At 56.6% G+C, this 18,288-nt stretch overlaps 1 protein-coding gene across 1 annotated transcript in view; it reads left to right on the top strand.

Annotated features, from left to right (window-relative positions):
* Nucleotides 1-18,288, top strand: part of LOC103166230 (tensin-1-like) — a 199,331-nt gene that overhangs the window by 78,551 nt on the left and 102,492 nt on the right. Inside the window, 7 exon segments of the mRNA XM_029063050.1 lie at nucleotides 28-253; nucleotides 3,091-3,141; nucleotides 5,409-5,531; nucleotides 7,109-7,173; nucleotides 8,547-8,630; nucleotides 15,752-15,864; nucleotides 17,188-17,248. Of these exon segments, the coding sequence (XP_028918883.1) occupies nucleotides 28-253; nucleotides 3,091-3,141; nucleotides 5,409-5,531; nucleotides 7,109-7,173; nucleotides 8,547-8,630; nucleotides 15,752-15,864; nucleotides 17,188-17,248 (723 nt within the window).

The raw sequence follows: 18,288 nt of genomic DNA, 5'->3' as shown, positions 1-18,288 counted from the left end.
GGCGTGAAGGCGGCCCCCGGTCCCCAGAGGCCGGAGCCCTCATCTTGGCGGCGGCGGCGTGGAGGCGGGCGGCGTGTCCGGCGCGTCCGGTGGGCGGCGGACGATGGAGGAGAGCTGCGAACTGGACCTGCTGTACGTGACGGAGCGCATCCTGGCCGTCTGCTACCCGCGGCCCGCTCACCCCGACACCTTCCGTGCCCACCTGCGGCACGTGGCGCGCATGCTCCACTCCAAGCACCGGGACAGCTATCTGGTCAGTGCCGCGGAACCCGCCGGGACCCACCCGACCCCACCTGACCCCACCCGACCCTATCTGACTCTACCTGGCCCCATTCATTCAATAGTATTTATCGAACGCTTACTATGTGCAGAGCACTGTACTAAGTGCTTGGAATGGACAATTCGGCAACAGATAGAGATGATCCCTGCCCACTGATGGGCTCACGGTCTAATCGGGGGAGACAGAGGGACAAAAACAAGACAACATAATCACGATAAATAGAATCAAGGGGATGTTCACCTCATTAACAAAATAAATAGGGGTAATAAAAATCTATCCAAATGAGCACAGTGCTGAGGGGAGGGGAAGGGAAGGGGGAGGAGCAGAGGGAAAGGGGGGAAAGGGGACTTAGCTGAGGGGAAGTGATCTGACCCCACCTGACCCCTTAAGGACCAGACCACAGGGGATGGGGCCTACCCGAGATGAGGGGGTGCCCTCGGGGGGCATGCACTTCCGGGGCCGGGGCCCGCAGGGGGGCTCTGGACCTGTCAGTCAGTCTGTCAGTCAGCCCGTCAATCACATTTATTGAGCGCTCACTGTTGGTGCAGAGCGCTGTACTAAGCTCGGCCTGTAGGGGGCGCCGAGGCGGGGCCCGAAAGGGGCGGAGCGGGGCCTGCAGGGGGCGCCAGGGAGGCAGGCAGGCAGTCAGACAGTTCATCCTATTTACTGAACTCCTTATTATGTGCAGAGCACTGGAGGAAGCGCGGCCAGCAGGGGGCGCTGGCTGGGGCCTGCCGGGGTGGAGGAGCATGACCAGCAGGGGGCGCTGGCTGGGGTGGGGCCAGTGACCTGCAGGGGGCGCCGGGGCGGGGCCTGTGGGGGTGGCCGCACTTCACCGGCAGTGGGGGGTTTATTCATTCATTCAATAGTATTTATTGAGCGCTTACTATGTGCAGAACACTGGACTAAGTGCTTGGAATGGACAATTCAGCAACAGCTAGAGACAGTCCCTGCCCAATGACGGGCTCACGGTCTAAACGGGGGTTCCAAGCTTGACCTGCAGGGGGAGCTGGGGCGGGCCCTGGGGGGGGGGTGGCCGAACTTAACCTGCAGTGGGGCGGGTTCATTCATTCAGTAGTATTTATTGAGCGCTTACTAGGTGCAGAGCACTGTACTGAGCGCATGGAATGTTCAATTGGGCAACAGATAGAGACCATCCCTGCCCAGTGACGGGCTCACAGTCTAAACGGGGGTTCCGAGCATGACCTGCAGGGGGCGCTGGGGCGGGGCCTGCAGGGGCAGAGCACGACCAGCAGGGGGCGCTGGGGCGAGGTCTGGGGGTGGCTGAGTTTGACCTGCAGGGGGCGCTGGGGCGGGGCCTGTGGGGGTGGCTGAACGTAACCTGCAGTGAGGGGGTTCATTCATTCATTCATTCTTTCGTATTTATTGAGTGCTTACTATGCGCAGAGCACTGTACTAAGCGCTTGGAATGGACAATTTGGCAACAGAGAGAGACAATCCCTAACCAATGACGGACTCAGTCTAAACAGGGGTTCCAGAGGGCGCCGGGGCGGGGCCTGCCCCTGCCCCCTGTTAATCAATCAATCAATCAATCAATCAATCAATCAATCAGTCAATGGTATTTACTGAGCACTTACCGTTTGCAGAGCACGGCACTAACTGCTGTACTGACACAATAGACTCTTGATGATGGTATTTGTTCAGCGCTTTCTGTGTGCCGAGCACTGTTCTAAGCGCTGGGGTAGATACAAGGTGACTAGGTTGTCCCACGTGGGGCTCACAGTCTTCATCCCCATTTTACAGATGAGGGAACTGAGGCACAGAGAAGTGAAGCGACTTGCCAAAGTCACAGGGGGCAAGGGGATGGAGAGCTTTGAATCCAATAGTGAGGAGTTTTTGCTTGATACGAAGATTTTTGAGGAGGCAGGGAAACATGGCCTGAACATTTTTGTAGAAAAATGATCCGGGCAGGAGAGTGAAGCGTGGACTGGAGTGGAGAGACGGAAGGCAGGGAAGTCAGCGAGGACGCTGGTGCAGTCATCAAGGCGGGAAAGGAGAAGGACCTGGATCAGTGTGGTGGTGGTTTGGCCGGAGAGGAAAGGGCAGAGTCTAGAGGTAGAAACGACCCGATTTGGTGACAGATGGAATATGCAGGTTAAAGGAGAGAGACGAGTCAGAGATAACACCACCGTTCCGGGCTTGTGAGACAGAGAGGAGGGTAGTGCTGTCTACGGTGATGGGAAAGTCATAGAGAGAACGGGGTTTGGGTGGCAAGAAGAGGAGTTGACATTTTCTCTTTTAACCCCAGAAATACTAAAAGTCCCAGTCTTGCCCCATCCCTAACCCCTGCCCCTCACGTGGCATAGTGGATTGATCTGGGAGTAAGAAGGACCTGGGTTCTAATCCCGGCTCCACCACTTATCTACTGTGTGACCTTGGGCAGGTCACTTCGCTTCTCTGGGCTTCGGTTCCCTCATCCGTCAAATGGGGATTGAGACTGTGAGAGCCATGTGGGACGGAGACTGTGTCCAACCCGATTTGCTGGTAACCACCCCGGCGCTTAGTACAGCGTGTGGTTTGTTTTGTTTTGTTGTCTGTCTCCCCCGTTTAGACTGTGAGCCCTTTGTTGGGCAGGGATTGTCTCTATCTGTTGCCCAATTGTACTTTCCAAGTGCTTAATACAGTGCTCTGTACAAAGTAAGTGCTCAATAAATACGATTGAATGAATAAATGAGATACCACAATTATTATTATTATTATTACCCTAGCCTCAACCCTAACTCCCGACCCTAGTCCCAACCCTAACCGCTGACCTGCTCCCACCCTCCTCACGTTTGCCCCTCCTCCAGCTCCTCAACCTCTCTGAGCGGAGACATGACATCGCCCAGCTGCACCCTAAGGTAAGAAGGCTTCCCGGCGGAGGTGGGGGTGGCGGGGGCTGGGCCCGGATGGGGGCGGGGGGTCACCTCCGAACCTGGGTGGGGGCTGGGGGAGGGGGGCTCAGAAGGACCCCCCCCCCGGAAAAAATCCCAACCCTGACTGTTTTATCTGCTCCCCCTTTCATTGTGGGTCTCCTCGGGCCTCGGGGTTGCTCTCCATCTTGGGGACCCCAAATAGGCTGCACCCCCTGGTTGGATCCCTGACTGAGCCCCCCCTTTTCCTCTGCTCCCTCTCCCCATCGCCCCGACTCCCTCCCTTCACCCCCTTCCCCTCCCCACAACACTGGTGTATCTTTATACATATTTATTATTCTATTTATTTTATTAATGATGTGTATCTATCTATAACTCTATATTGATGGTATTGATGCCTGTCTACTTGTTTTGCTTTGCTGTCTGTCTCCCCCCTTCTAGACTGTGAGCCCCTTGTGGGCAGGGATTGTCTCTCTTTATTGCTGCATTGTACTTCGCAAGCGCTTAGTACGGTGCTCTGCACACAGTAAGCGCTTAATAAATACAACTGAACGAATGACAACCCCTCCCTCTCCCCCCTGCAAGTCATCCCATCCAACCCCCCGCCTCCAGAGCAGCAGGCCTGTGTTGAGAGGTCAATGCAGTCCCTTTGACTCTCCTGCTGGTTCCTCCTGAGATCTAACCTCCATCCCTGTTGCTGCAGGGCTCTCTTATTCAATCCTCAGTTGGGGGCTGTGGGGTGGAGAAGTGCTGGCCATTAGGGCGCTTTAGAGATGGGAATCCTGTGACTCGGTTTCCCTCTCACCCCCGCCTTCCCCATGTGTGGCCATGGAAGTCAGCCTGGCTTTTGCACTGGGGGCTAGAAGGATGAGGGCAATGGTTTGGTTGTGCCCTAAAAGCAAGGAACCTGGCATTTCTCCCTCTCTCTGCTTTTGGGCTGGCGTAGGGGGGTGGCCTGAGCAGGCTGGCGTGGGAAGCTGGCCAGAGGGGCTGACGTGAGGGGCTGGCATGAGGGGCTGGGGTCTAGGAGCTGACCTGAGGGGCTTGCCTGAGAGGCTGGCGTGGGGGCTGACCCCAGGTGCTGGCATGGGGGGCAGGGCCTGAGGGGCTGGGCTATGGGCTGCCCTGAGGAACTGACCTTAGGGGCGGACATGGGGGACTGACATGGGGGGCTGCAGCGTGGCTCAGTGGAAAGAACCCGGGCTTGGGAGTCAGAGGTCATGGGTTCAAATCCCCGCTCTGCCACTTGTCAGCCGTGTGACTGCGGGCAAGTCACTTCACTTCTCTGTATCTCAGTTCCCTCATCTGTAAAATGGGGATGAAGATTGTGAGCCTCACGTGGGACAACCTCATTCCCCTGTATCTACTCCAGTGCTTAGAACAGGACTCTGCACGTAGTAAGCACTTAACAAATGCCAACATTATTAGAGGGGCAGGCAGCGGGGGTTAACCTGAGGGCTGGCCTGAGAGGCTGGCATGGGAGACTAGGGGGCTAGCCCGAGGAGCTGGCCTGAGGAACAGACAGAGGAGGCTGACCTGAGGAGCTGGCATGGGGGTGCGGACCTTAGGGGCCCACCGAAAAGCAGCATGATCTAGTGCCTAGAGCCCGGGCCTGGGAGTCAGAAGGTCATGGGTTCTAATCCTGACTCCTCCACTCTTCGGCTCTGTGACCCTGAGGGAGTCACTGCCCTTCTATGGGCCTCAGTTCCCTCATCTGCCAAATGGGGATGGAGACTGTGTGGGACAGGGACTGTGTCCAACCCCATTTGCTTGCATCCCACCCAGCCCTTAGGAGAGTGTCTGGCACAGAGTAAGCACTTAACAAATAGCGTTATAATAATAATTATTAGTAGTAGGGGCTGGCATGAGGGGCTGGCCTAGGGGCTGTCCTGAGGGGCTGGGGGGCCGGCCTAGTGGTACTGGCTGGGGTCTGGTAAGCTTGTCCTGGGGGCCCGAGATGACCGATTTGGGGGTGGGGGGGGACTCTGACAGCGCTGACTGAGGTGAATAGTGGGGGTCCCTAAGCCTGGGGAGATGCGGGGGTGGGACCAGGGGCCAGGGGCCTCGTGGGGTCAGAGGAGGGACGGTGGGCTGGTCAGTGGAGGCTAAGGCTCGAGAGAAGGTGGTCATTTTGGAATCTGCTCGCCTCCTCTGGACTCCTCTCCCCGCCGTCCCTGCCCCCTCACCACCCTACTCCTCGCCGCCCCTCCCCACCCCGCCGCCCACCTCCCCGTCCGCTGTCTGGTCTCCCGCAGGTGCTGGACTTTGGCTGGCCCGATCTCCACACGCCCGCCCTGGAGAAGATCTGCAGTGTCTGCAAGGCCATGGACACCTGGCTCAATGCCGACCCCCGAAATGTGGTCGTCCTGCACAGCAAGGTCAGCCCGGAGGGCACCCCCCGCCCCCACCCCAGCTTCCGGCCTGCCTCGGTGGGTGGGAGGGGGCGGCGCGTGGGTGTACGTACGTGTGTCTTCCTGGATCGAGAGGCTCGCCCTGGATCCCTGAGGATCTGCCGTTCCGGCCCGATGGCCAGAGCCCGGGCCTGGGAGTCAGAAGGACCTGGGTTCTAATCCCACTTCCACCGCTTATCTACTGTGTGACCTTGGACAAGTCACTTCCTATCTCTGGGCCTCAGTTCCCTCATCTGGAAAATGGGGATTTAAGTCTGTGAGCCCCGTGTGGGGCGGGAACTGTGTCCAACTCAATTGCTTTGTATCTACCGCAGCACTTAGTACAGTGCTTGGCGCATAGTAAGCGCTTAACAAATACCACAATTATTATTATTATTATTATGCCAATATCCCTGGAACAAAGAAGCTGAAGTATCTGGGACAAGCCTCAAGCCAAAAAACTGGTCCCAGTGGTCCCGTGGCCCCATCTGGCCCCTAATAATAATAGGATTTGTTAAGTGCTTACTATGTGCCAGGCACTGTTCTCAGCACAGGGGTAAATACAAGCAAAACAGGTTGGACTCGAGTCCCAGTCACAGTCTTAATCCCCAGTTTACAGATGAGGGAACTGAGGCCCAAGAAGTGAAGTGACTTGTCCAAGATCACACAGTTAAGACAAGTGGTGGAGCCGGAATTAGAACCCAGGTCCTACGGGATGGGGCCGGGGAGGGGATGGCAGATGGCAGCAGGGGAGGGGGAGGGCGGGTCGGAGATGTGGTCAGCAGAGGGCCCTCAGCCCCCAATCACCTTGTCCCCCCATCCTGCCTCACCTGGCTACTGTCCTGCTCCATCGCAGCCCACACGCTCCGCTCCTCCGGTGCCGCTCACCTCCTCACCGTCCCCCGTTCTCGCCTATGCCGCCGTCCGCCCCGGCCCACGTCCTACCTCTGGCCTGGAACGCCCTCCCTCCTCACTTCCGCCAAACTAGCTCTCTTCCCCCCTTCAAAGCCCTACTGAGAGCTCACCTCCTCCAGGAGGCTTGCCCAGACTAAGTCCCCACTTTTCCTCTTCTCCCACTCCCTTCTGCATCTCCCAGACTCACTCCCTTTATTCATCCCCCCTCCCAGCCCCACACCACTTATGTCCCTCTCTGTCATTTATTTATTTGTATTCCTGTCTGTCTCCCCTCTAGACTATAAGCTCGTTGTGGGCGGGGAATGTGTCTGTTATCTTGTTAAATTGGACTCTCCCAAGCGCTTAGTCCAGTGCTCTGCACACAGTAAGCGCTCAATAAATAGGACTGACTGACGGCGCCCCCAGGCCAGGGAGGAGAGGCCGACGGTGGTCGGCCCTCATGTCTGGGCCGTGCGGACCCAGGCGACCCCTCCCCTGCCGCTCAGCCCCTGCCTCCCCCCGGAAGCGGGCAGGGCTTTCTCTCGCCGGGTCCGGAGCCTTCCGGCGGACGGGCCGCCAGGGTCCAGGGGTCCCCGCCCTTGGGCTCCGCAGCACCCCCATCCCCGTCCCCCAGCCCGGAAATCGACTGCGTTTGTGGTTGGCTCTTGCAGGGAAACCGAGGCAGGATGGGGGTGGTGATCGCCGCCTACATGCACTACAGCAACATTTCCGCCAGGTAAGATGGTCGCCCCCTCCTCCCCCCAGCCCGCTCCCACCCCGGGACTACGGGGCCCAGGCCTGGACTCTGAGCTCCCGCTCGGACCCGGGGGGAACCAACCTCATTTGTTTATTTCTATTAATGTCTGCGTCCCCTTCTGGACTGTCAGCTCCTTGTGGGCAGGGGATGTGACCCTTTCTGTTCTGTTGGACTCTCCCTAGGGCTTAGTCCAGTGCTCTGCGCACAGTAAGCGCTCAATAAATACCATTGACTGACTGATTGTTCCTCAAGAAGCAGTATGGCATAGTCGGTAGAGTCCGGGCCTGGGAGTCAGAAGGTCATGGGTTCTAATTCCGGCTCTGCCACCTAATAGTAATAATAATAATGATGAGAAGAAGAATGGTATTTATTTGGCTCAGTGGAAAGAGCTTGGGCTTGGGAGTCAGAGGTCATGGGTTCTAATTCCGGCTCCGCCGCTTGTCAGCCTTGTGGCTTTGGGCAAGTCACTTTTCTGTGCCTCAGTTACCTCATCTGTAAAAGGAGGGGATTAAGACTGTGAGCCCCACGTGGGACAACCTGACCACCTTGTATCCCCCAGCGCTTAGAACAGTGCTCTGCACATAGTAAGCGCTTAATAAGTGCCACCATTATTATTACTATTATTATGTGCCTAGCATTGTTCTAAGCACTGCGGTAGATCCGAGGTAAGCAGTGTCCCACGTGGGGCTCACAGTCTTCATCCTGATGACCTTGTATCTCCTCAAGTGCTTAGAACAGTGCTTGGCATACAGTAAGCGCTTAACAAATACCACTATTAATATTATTGTTGTTATAATAATAATAATAATAATGTTGGTATTTATTAAGCGCTTACTATGTGCCGAGCACTGTTCTAAGCGCTGGGGTAGACATAGGGGAATCAGGTTGTCCCACGTGGGGCTCACAGTCTTAATCCCCATTTTACAGATGAGGGAACTGAGGCACAGAGAAGTTAAGTGACTTGCCCACAGTCACACAGCCGACAAGTGGCAGATCTGGGATTCGAACTCATGAGCCCTGACTCCAAAGCCCATGCTCTTTCCACTGAGCCACGCTGCTTCATATATATGAAGCCACGCTGCTTCATGAGCGTTATATGCTCATGAGTCTTGGAGGTGCCTAAGGGTTCATTCAGTCATCCAGTCTTTGAGCACTGACTGTGTGCAGAGCACTGTCCTAAGCGCTTGGGAGAGGACAATACAGCAGTAGACATATCCCCTGCCCACAATGAGCTTCCAGTCCAGAGGGTTGTTTTGGCGGGGGGGAGGTTGAGGCGGGGGCGGGATGGTCGGGGGGAGGGTCTCGGTGGCCGGACCCCTCACCCCCTCGTCCCCCCGCACCCCCCGATCCAGCGCGGACCAGGCCCTGGACAGATTCGCCATGAAGAGGTTCTACGAAGACAAGGTGGCCCCGTTCGGTCAGCCATCCCAGAAGAGGTGGGTCTCGTCTGCGCGTCCGCGTGTATCCGATTCTGTGTATGTGTGTACACGCGTGCCTCTGGGTGTGCACGCTCACATCTTTTCCCTCACCCTGAGCATCCACTCGGTCAGTTTGTATTTATCGAGCGCCTACTGTGTGCAGAGCACTGGACTGAGCGCTTGGGAGAAGACATTAGTGGACTAATGGCAAGAACCCGGGCTTGGGAGTCAGAGGACCGGGGTTCTAATCCTGGCTTCACCACCTGTCTACTGGGTGACCTTGAGCAAGTCACTGCATTCATTCATTCATTCAGTAGTATTTATTAAGCGCTTACTATGTGCAGAGCACTGTACTAAGCGCTTGGAATGGACAAATCGGTAACAGAGACAGTTCCTGTCCTTTGACGGGCTTACAGTCTAATCGGGGGAGACAGACAAAAACAATAGCAATAAATAGAATTAAGGGGATGAACTTCACTTCTCTGTGGCTCAGTTCCCTCATCTGTAAAATGGGGATGAAGACTGTGAGCCCCACATGGAACCACCTGATTACCTTGTATCTACCCCAGAGCTTAGAACCGTGCTTGGCACATAGTAAGTGCTTAACAAATATTCATTCAATAGTATTTATTGAGCGCTTACTATGTGCAGAGCACTGGACTAAGCGCTTGGGATGAACAAGTCGGCAACAGATAGAGACAGTCCCTGCCGTTTGACGGGCTTACAGTCTAATCGGGGGAGATGGACAGACAAGAACAATGGCACTAAACAGCGTCAAGGGGAAGAACATCTCGTAAAAACAATGGCAACTAAATAGAATCAAGGCGATGTACAATTCATTAACAAAATAAATAGGGTAACGAAAATATATACAGTTGAGCGGACGGGTACAGTGCTGTGGGGATGGGAAGGGAGAGGTGGAGGAGCAGAGGGAAAAGGGGAAAATGAGGCTTTAGCTGCGGAGAGGTAAAGGGGGGATGGCAGAGGGAGTAGAGGGGGAAGAGGAGCTCAGTCTGGGAAGGCCTCTCGGAGGAGGTGATTTTTAAGTAAGGTTTTGAAGAGGGAAAGAGAATCAGTTTGGCGGAGGTGAGGAGGGAGGGCGTTCCAGGACCGCGGGAGGACGTGACCCAGGGGTCGACGGCGGGATAGGCGAGACCGAGGGACGGCGAGGAGGTGGGCGGCAGAGGAGCGGAGCGTGCGGGGTGGGCGGTAGAAAGAGAGAAGGGAGGAGAGGTAGGAAGGGGCAAGGTGATGGAGAGCCTTGAAGCCTAGAGTGAGGAGTTTTTGTTTGGAGCGGAGGTCGATAGGCAACCACTGGAGTTGTTTAAGAAGGGGAGTGACATGCCCAGATCGTTTCTGCAGGAAGATGAGCCGGGCAGCGGAGTGAAGAATAGACCGGAGCGGGGCGAGAGAGGAGGAAGGGAGGTCAGAGAGAAGGCTGACACAGTAGTCTAGCCGGGATATAACGAGAGCCCGTAATAGTAAGGTAGCCGTTTGGGTGGAGAGGAAAGGGCGGATCTTGGCGATATCGTAGAGGTGAAACCGGCAGGTCTCGGTAACGGATAGGATGTGTGGGGTGAACGAGAGGGACGAGTCAAGGATGACACCGAGATCGCGGGCCTGCGGGACGGGAAGGATGGTCGTGCCATCCACGGTGATGGAGAAGTCTGGGAGCGGACCGGGCTTGGGAGGGAAGATGAGGAGCTCAGTCTTGCTCATGTTGAGTTTTAGGTGGCGGGCAGACATCCAGGTGGAGACGTCCCGGAGGCAGGAGGAGATGCGAGCCTGAAGGGAGGGGGAGAGGACAGGGGCGGAGATGTAGATCTGCGTGTCATCTGCATAGAGATGGTAGTCAAAGCCGTGAGAGCGAATGAGTTCACCGAGGGAGTGAGTGTAAAGTATCATTATTATTATTCTCTGTGCCTCAGTTACCTCATCTGTAAAATGGGGATGAAGCCTGTGAGCCCCACGTGGGACAACCTGATGACCTTGCGTCTACCTCAGTGCTTAGAACAGTGCTTGGCACAGAGTAAATGCTTAACAAATACCATTATCATTTTTATTATTATTATTACAACTAATACAGCAGAGCCCATTGTTGGGTAAGGATTGTCTCTATTTGTTGTAGAATTGTACTTTCCAAGCGCTTAGTAGAGTGCTCTGCACACAGTAAAAACGCCCAATAAATACGATTGAGTGAATGAATGAATGAATAAATTCCCCACCCACAATTATTGAGACTGTGAGCCCCACCTGGGACAGGGACTGGGTCCAACCCAATTTACTTGTATCCACCCCAGCGCTTAGTACAGTGCCTGGCACATAGTAAGCGCTTAACAAATACCATGATTATTATTATCATTCATTCATTCAATAGTATTTATTGAGCGCTTACTATGTGCAGAGCACTGTACTAGCGCTTGGAATGAACAAGTCGGCAACAGATAGAGACGGTCCCTGCCGTTTGAGGGGCTTACGGTCTAATCCGGGGAGACGGACAGACGAGAACAATGGCAATAAATAGAATCGAGGGGAAGAACATCTCATTAAAACAATAGCAAATGAATAGAATCAGGGTGATGTACATCTCATTAACAAAAAAAGGGTAATGAAGGGAAGCAGCATGGCGTAATGGATAGAGCCCGGGCCTGGGAGTCAGAAGGTCGTGGGTTCTAATCCCGGTTCTGCCACTTGTCTGCTGTGTGACCTTGGGCAAGTCACTTTCCTTTTCTGGGCCTCAGTGACCTCGTCTGTCAAATGGGGGTAGAGACCGAGAACCCCACGTGGGACAGGGATGGTGTACAACCCGATTTGTTTGCATTCCCCCCAGGACTTAGTACAGTGCCTGGCACATAGTAAGTGCTTAATAAATACCATTATGATTATGATTATTATTATAAGGGATGAGGGAGCTGAGGAACATGTGTGTGCATGTGTGAGCGTATGTGTGTGTCTGTGTGCCCGCAGGGCATGGGTGGGCACAGGTGTGTGGCCACGTGCCTGGGAGCGTGTGTGTGTGGCCGCGTGCCTGGGAGCGTGTGTGGACACGTGCGTGGCCGCGTGCCTGGGAACATGTATGCGCACGTGTGTGCAGCCGCTTACAGGCCCCAGGAACCGTTGCCGTCCCTCTCTCTGCAGGAGGAAGGACGCTGGGGGCGGTGGGGGTGGGGGGAGCCGTTCCCCGTGGGGCCCCGGGGGTCCGGGCAGGTCTGGGCCGGTCCCCTCGGGGAGGAGGAGGAGGAAGAGGAAGCTGACAGAGGCCGGGTCGGGTCCCCAGGCGGGTGGGAGGAAGTGGCACCGGGGTAAGGAGGGGGCGCCGCGGCGGGAAACCCTCTCCGACCTCAACTCTGAGGTCTGCCGCCCTGGGGACCCGCGGCCGGGACCGCCGCGCCGGGACTTTTCCGCCGGGACTGCTGCCGGGACCGCCGTGCCGGGACCGCTCCGCCGGGGCCGCTCTATCAGAGCCACTCTGCCAGGGTCCCTCTGCTGGGACTTTTCTTCCAGGACCGCTCTGCTGCTGGGACTGCTCCGTCGGAGCCACCCTGCCGGGGTCGCTCCGCCGGGACTTTTCTCCGGGACTGCTCCGCTAGGACTGTGCTGCTGGGACTACTCTGCCGGGACTGCTCTGTCAGAGCCACTCTGCCAGGGTAGCTCCGCTAGGACTGCTCTTCTGGGACTTCTCTAACCCAGCCGCTACGTCGGCGATGCTCTGCCGCGATTTTTCAGCCCGGACTGCTCCGCTGGGTCTGCTCTGCCGGGACTCCTCTGCTGGGAATAGGCCTGCTGGGACTGCACCGCTGGGGTTGCTCTGTAAGAGCCATTCGGCTGGGTCGCTCCTGCTGGGACTCTTCTTCTGGGACTGCTCTGCCGGGACTGCTCTGCCGGGATAGCTCTGCTGGGACTCCCCTGCCGGGACTACCCTGCTGGGACGGCCCTGCCGGGACTGCTGTCCCAGGACTACTCTTCTGGGACTGTTCTGCCGAGACTGCTCTGCTGGGACTGCTCTGCCGGGACTGCTCTGCTGGGGCTGCTTTACCGGGGCCGCTCTTCCGGGACCGCTTTGTTGGGATCCCTCTGCCGGAACTGTTCTCCCGGGACTGGTCTTCTGGGACTGCTCTGCTGGAGCTGCTCCATTGGGACTATTCTGCTGGGACTACTCTGCCGGGGCTGCTTTACCGGGACTGCTCCGCCGGGACTACTCTCTCGGGACCGCTCTGCCGGTAGCCGTCCAGCTGGCCTATCGTGGGAGCCCAGCTTGGGGAAGTCCAGCCCCGAGCGGCCAGAACCGAGCAGTTCCCATGAGCCGGTGGCCTTTGTGTGGTTCATTTCTGCCTGCCACTGCCCGGGACCCACCACTGGGAGAGCCCCCCTTCCGGCCTCCAGCTGTTCGGGTGGGGTCGGGGGGCTGAGCCCAGCAACGAGGATGGACACGAGTCCAGGGTGTGTGTGTGTGTGTGTGTGTGTGTGTGTGTGTGTGTATGCCTGTATATGCACATGTGGTCTTCATGTATGTGCTCTGACCCTTTGTTCCAGCGCAACTTGTCCCAGGACTCTGTGGGGGAGGTAGTGGGAGACGGGGAGGCTCTCCCCCCGGGCTCCGGGAGGGGTGGGTGGATGGCGGGGGGGTGGGGAGGGGTGGGTGTCTGCCCGGCACCAGGGCTCACTGTGCCCTGGAGGACACTTTCCATTACCACACCAGGGGCTGGACAGATGCCCGCCACTGTGGATTTTCCCAGAGTTCCTTGTGGCAGGGCAGGGCTCCCCAGGGCAACCCTTCCCTTGCACTCACCTCTCTCTGAGGCCCCTCGGACCCCCTCCCCGAGTCCCCCCCCCCCCAGCCCCACCCCCCGGAACTCCAGGACCCCGCGGGCCGGCTCCGACATCGTCCGGGCCGGGGCCGCCACCCTGGGGCCCGGAACCTCTGGACCGGCTGGGTCCCTCTCCCGATCAATCAATCGGCGGTATTTATCGAGCGCTTACGGTGCACGGAGCCCTGGGCTAAGAGCTTGGGAGGGGACGGTCGCGTTGGGAGATGCGATCCCTACCCGAGGAGAGCTTCTAGTCTGTAGGGGGACAGACGTTCAAGGAAATTAGCCACGTGGGAAGCAGCAGGATCACTGCGGCTCCAGGCCCTGATGGACGGTGACCGCGAGGCTGAGGCCGGAGAGACTGACCGGCCTCTCCAAGGTCCTTAGGCCAGGACAGTCGGACGGCTCTGGGGCTCCGGACCCCGGAGGGAAGACCTGAGGCCCTTCCCTCAGCCCCCCAGAGAGATCGGATCACAAACACTGCTGGGAAATGGGTCCGACTGGATCGGCCCCAGAAGAAATCTGAGGGAACCATGAGAGGGTGTCAGTCGACCGTATTTATTGAGCGTTCACTGTGTGCAGAGCACTGTACTGAGTGCTTGGGAGAGTACAATAGGTCAATGGAACAGACATATTCCCTGCCCACAATGATCTCACAGTCTAGAGGGGGAGACAGATATTCATAGAAAGAAGTAAATGATGGAGGTGGACGTACATGTGTGGGGTTGGGAAGAGGGATGAAGAAAGGGAACAAGTCAGAGTGACCCAGAAGGGAGTGGGAGAAGAGGAAAGGGGGTCTCAGTCAGGGAAGGCTTCTTGGAGGACATGGGCCTTGAATAAGGCTTGGAAGGTGGGGAGAGGAACTGTCTGTCGGATTTGGGGAGGGAGGGCGTTCCAGGCCAGAGGCGGAACGTGGGTGAGAAGTCAGAGGTGAGATAGGTGAGATGGACGCCCAGTGAGAGGGTTGGCATTAGAGGAGCAGAGTGTGCGGGCTGGGCTGGAGTAGGAGAGCAGCGAGGTGAGGTAGGAGGGGGCGAGGGGTTTGAGGGCTGCGTGTCTGTCTATTGTTGATTGTCCTCTCTCAAGTGCCTAGTCAAATGCTCTGCGCACAGTAAGTGCTCAATAAATGCTACCGACAGACTTTAAAAGCAGGGTGGGGGGCCCAGAGAGGCTAAATTCCGGAAAGGTGTGGTCCTGAGGCCCACTTGCTAACTCTGGGGACCTCCCAGCGGGTGTCGGGGCCCTTGGGTCCCTCAGCGATGCTTCCAGCTGGCCCTGCTCTGCAGAGGTCATCCCGGGCAACACCCTACCTCTGAGCAGGAAGACGCCCCTCTCCCAACTCAGACAGCTTGGTTGGCTCCAGGGAAGAAACCTCCTCATCCTCCCTGGCTCTCCGGGCCGGGCGGTTGGGAAGTGCTTCCTGAAGCCTAGCCTCCTATCTCTCCTCCTCTCCGCCACCCCCACTACTCCTCCTACTCCTCTTCTTCCTCCTCTTCCTCCTCTTCCTCCCTAATCCCGGCTCTGCCACTTGTCTGCTGTACGACCTTTGGCAAGTCACTTCACTTCTCTGGGTCTCAGTTCCCTCATCTGTAAAATAGGGATTGAGACTGTGAGCCACAGGTGGGACACGGATTGGATCCAACCCAATTTGCTTGCATCTAGCCCAGCTCTTAGTACCATGCCTGGGACCCAGTAAGCGCTTAACAAATACCACTATTATTACTATTATTATTATCCTTCCCTTATCCCCTCCCTCCTCCTCCTGCTCTTCCTCCTCCTCCTTTTCCTCATCCTCGCTGTCCCCATCCTTCCCCTCTCCCTACCCTCCTCCTCCTCCTCTTCCTCTTCTTCTTCCTCCTTCTCCTCCTCCTCCTTTTCCTCACACCCCCATCCTTTCCCTTTCCCCACCTTCCTCGTCGTCCTCCTCCCTTCCCCCTGGAGCCCAGTTTGGTCCCAGAGCAGGCTGCCAAGAAGCCAGATGGGCCAGGCCGGGATGGAACCCCGGTGTCCTGCCCCCGCCACCCGGGAGAGGGTTGGCGGGGAGCCGTGACCCTTGGTGGGCGCTGAGGGGTCGTCACACCTTCAGGAATCTGAGCCCTTTCGGACCTCGGCATGCGGGGGTGGGGGTCCCCTACCAAGCAAGGCTCACCTCTCCCCTCCGCCCCCAGCCTGCTCCCCGGTTCTGGCCAGAGCTAGGCACGGGGGTGGGGAGGGATGGGGGGGCTGAAGAGAGACGTGGAGTAGGAATGGGGACAGCAGCCTGAGGGGGTGGCGGTCAGAAGGGACCATCTGGCCCCTCTCCGGACCGTCCTTCCGTCCTTCCGGTCACAGGTACGTCCACTACTTCAGCGGGCTGCTGTCCGGCTCCATCAAGATGAACAACAAGCCGCTGTTTCTGCACCACGTTATCATGCACGGCGTCCCCGACTTCGAGTTCAGAGGAGGTGCCGCCTCACCCTGCCCTCCTCACCCCCTTTGACCCCCGCTTCCTCTCCCTTTCCCCCTTCTCTCTCTCTCCCTCTGTTTCCCTCCATCCATCCCCCTCTCTCCCTCCCTCTTCTCTCCCTTCCCATTCATTCATTTGTTCAATCTCATTTATTGAGCACTTACTATGTGCAGAGCACTGTACTGAGTGCTCGGGAGAGTACACTTATCTGCCGTGTGACCTTGGGCCAGTCGCCTCGCTTCTCTGGGCCTCGGTGAACTCATCCGTAAAATGGGGATTGAGACTGTGAGCCCCACGTGGGACAGGGACAGAGTCCAAACCGATTAGCTCGTATCTACCCCAGGGCTTAGAACAGTGCTTGACATATAGACAGCACTTAACAAATACTATCATCATCATCATCATCATCACAATACAGCACTGCCCACAGTGAGCTTATAGTCTGTTGAGGGGAGACAGACATTAATATAAAAATATATTAAATGACAGATATGGGCAAAAGAGGTGTGGGGCTGGGAGGGGGGCAGAGCAAAGGGAGCAAGTCGGGGTGATGCAAAAGGGAGGCGGAGAAGAGGAAAGGTGGCAGGGCTCAGTCAGGGAAGGCCTCTTGGAGGAGATGGGCCTTCGATGGGGTTTTGAAGCCGGAGAGAGTCGTTGGTGGATTTGAGGAGGGAGGGCGTTGCAGGCCAGAGGCAGGATGTGGGCTAGGGGTGGGCAGTGAGAAAGTGAGATGGAGGCACCTCGAGAAGGTTAGTGGCATCAGGGGAGCAGAGCATATGAGTTGGGTTGTAGAAGGACAGTAGTGAAGTGAGGTAGGAGTGGGCAAGGGGATGGGCGGCTTTAAAGCCAACGGTGAAGAGTTTTTGTTTAATACAGAGGTGGATGGGCAACCACTGGAGATTTTTGAGGAGCGGGATGGCACGTCCTGAACGTTTTTGTAGAAAAATGATCCAGGCAGCAGAGTGAAATATGGACTGGAGTGGGGGAGAGACAGGAGGCAGGGAGGTCAGCGAGGAGGCTGGTGCAGTCATCCAGGAGGGATAGAATGATTGTATTAACACTGTAGCTGTTTGGATGGTGAGGAAGGGCATACTTTAGTGATATTTCTCTACCTCCCTCCTTCCATTCCCTTCCTTCCACCCCTTTCACCCCCTTTTCTGCCCCTTCTCTCCCTCCCCCTTCCTCTCTCCCTTCCTCCTCCTCCCTCCCTTCTTTCCGTCTCCCCCGACTCCTTCCCACTCTCGCCTCCCTCCCTCGCCCCCCCATCTCTCCCCAGCTCCCCAGGCCCATCGCCAACACCCCTCTCCTCCCGCCCTCACAGGCTGCCGCCCCTTCCTCAAAATCTACCAGGCCATGCAGCTTGTCTACACGTCTGGCATCTAGTAAGTCACTCCCGGGGGCTCCCGCTCACTGCGACCGGGGGCAGGGCCTGACGAGGCGGACGACTGTCCGGTGGTGGGGTCATTTATGGTTCCTACGGCCCCTGCTGTTTACCAGCCCCCGGCCCCCGGCTACTGAGTCTCAGCTTTCCTGCTGTAAAATGGGTTCAGTCAATCAACCCATCGCATTTTTTGAGTGCTCATTCTGGGCAGAATGGTGGTCTGCCCCATGGGAAGGGGCATGCCGGGCCAGAGGCAGGACGTGGGCAAGGGGTTGGTGGCCGGATAGAGGAGATTGAGGTGCAGTCAGTAGAGGAACTAAGCGTGGCTTAGTGGTTAGACCCTGGCTCTGGGAGTCAGAAGGACCTGGGTTTTAATCCCGGCTCTGCCACTTGTCTGCTGTGGGACCTTGGGAAGTCACTAAACTTCTCTGTGGCTCAATTACCTCATCTATTAAATGGGGATTGTGACTAGGAGCCCTACGTTGGACAGGAGCCGTGTCCAACCTGATGATCTTTTATCTATCCCAGCGCTTAATACAGTGCCTGGCACATAGTAAGTGCTGACCGAATGCCACAATTATTATTATTTTGGCATTAGCGGAGCAGAGTGTGCAGGCTGGGAATGTCTCTGTGTTACTGTTGCATGGTATTCCAAGCCCGTTATTGGGCAGGGATTGTCTCTATCTGTTGCCGAATTGTACATTCCAAGCGCTTAGTACAGTGCTCTGCACACAGAAAGCACTCAATAAATACAATTGAATGAATGAAATTCCACCAAGCGCTTAATACAGTATACCATACTTGATTACCTCATATTTACTCCAGCGATTAGAACAGTGGTTGACACACTCATTCGTTCATTCAGTCGTATTTAGTAAGTGCTCAATGTGTGCAGAGCACTGTACCGAGGCTTGAGAAAGTACAATACCACAATCACCAGTCACGTTCCCTGCCCATGACTGGCTCACAGTCAAGAGGAGGGAGACAGGCATCAAGACAAATAAACAGACTTAACAAATGGCATCGTTATTGTTAGTATTA

Source organism: Ornithorhynchus anatinus, chromosome 1 (assembly GCF_004115215.2).
Source record: "Ornithorhynchus anatinus isolate Pmale09 chromosome 1, mOrnAna1.pri.v4, whole genome shotgun sequence".
Lineage (NCBI taxonomy): Eukaryota > Metazoa > Chordata > Mammalia > Monotremata > Ornithorhynchidae > Ornithorhynchus > Ornithorhynchus anatinus.
The sequence above is the reverse complement of the archived record's forward strand: the minus strand, read 5'-3'. Positions and strand labels throughout refer to the sequence as shown.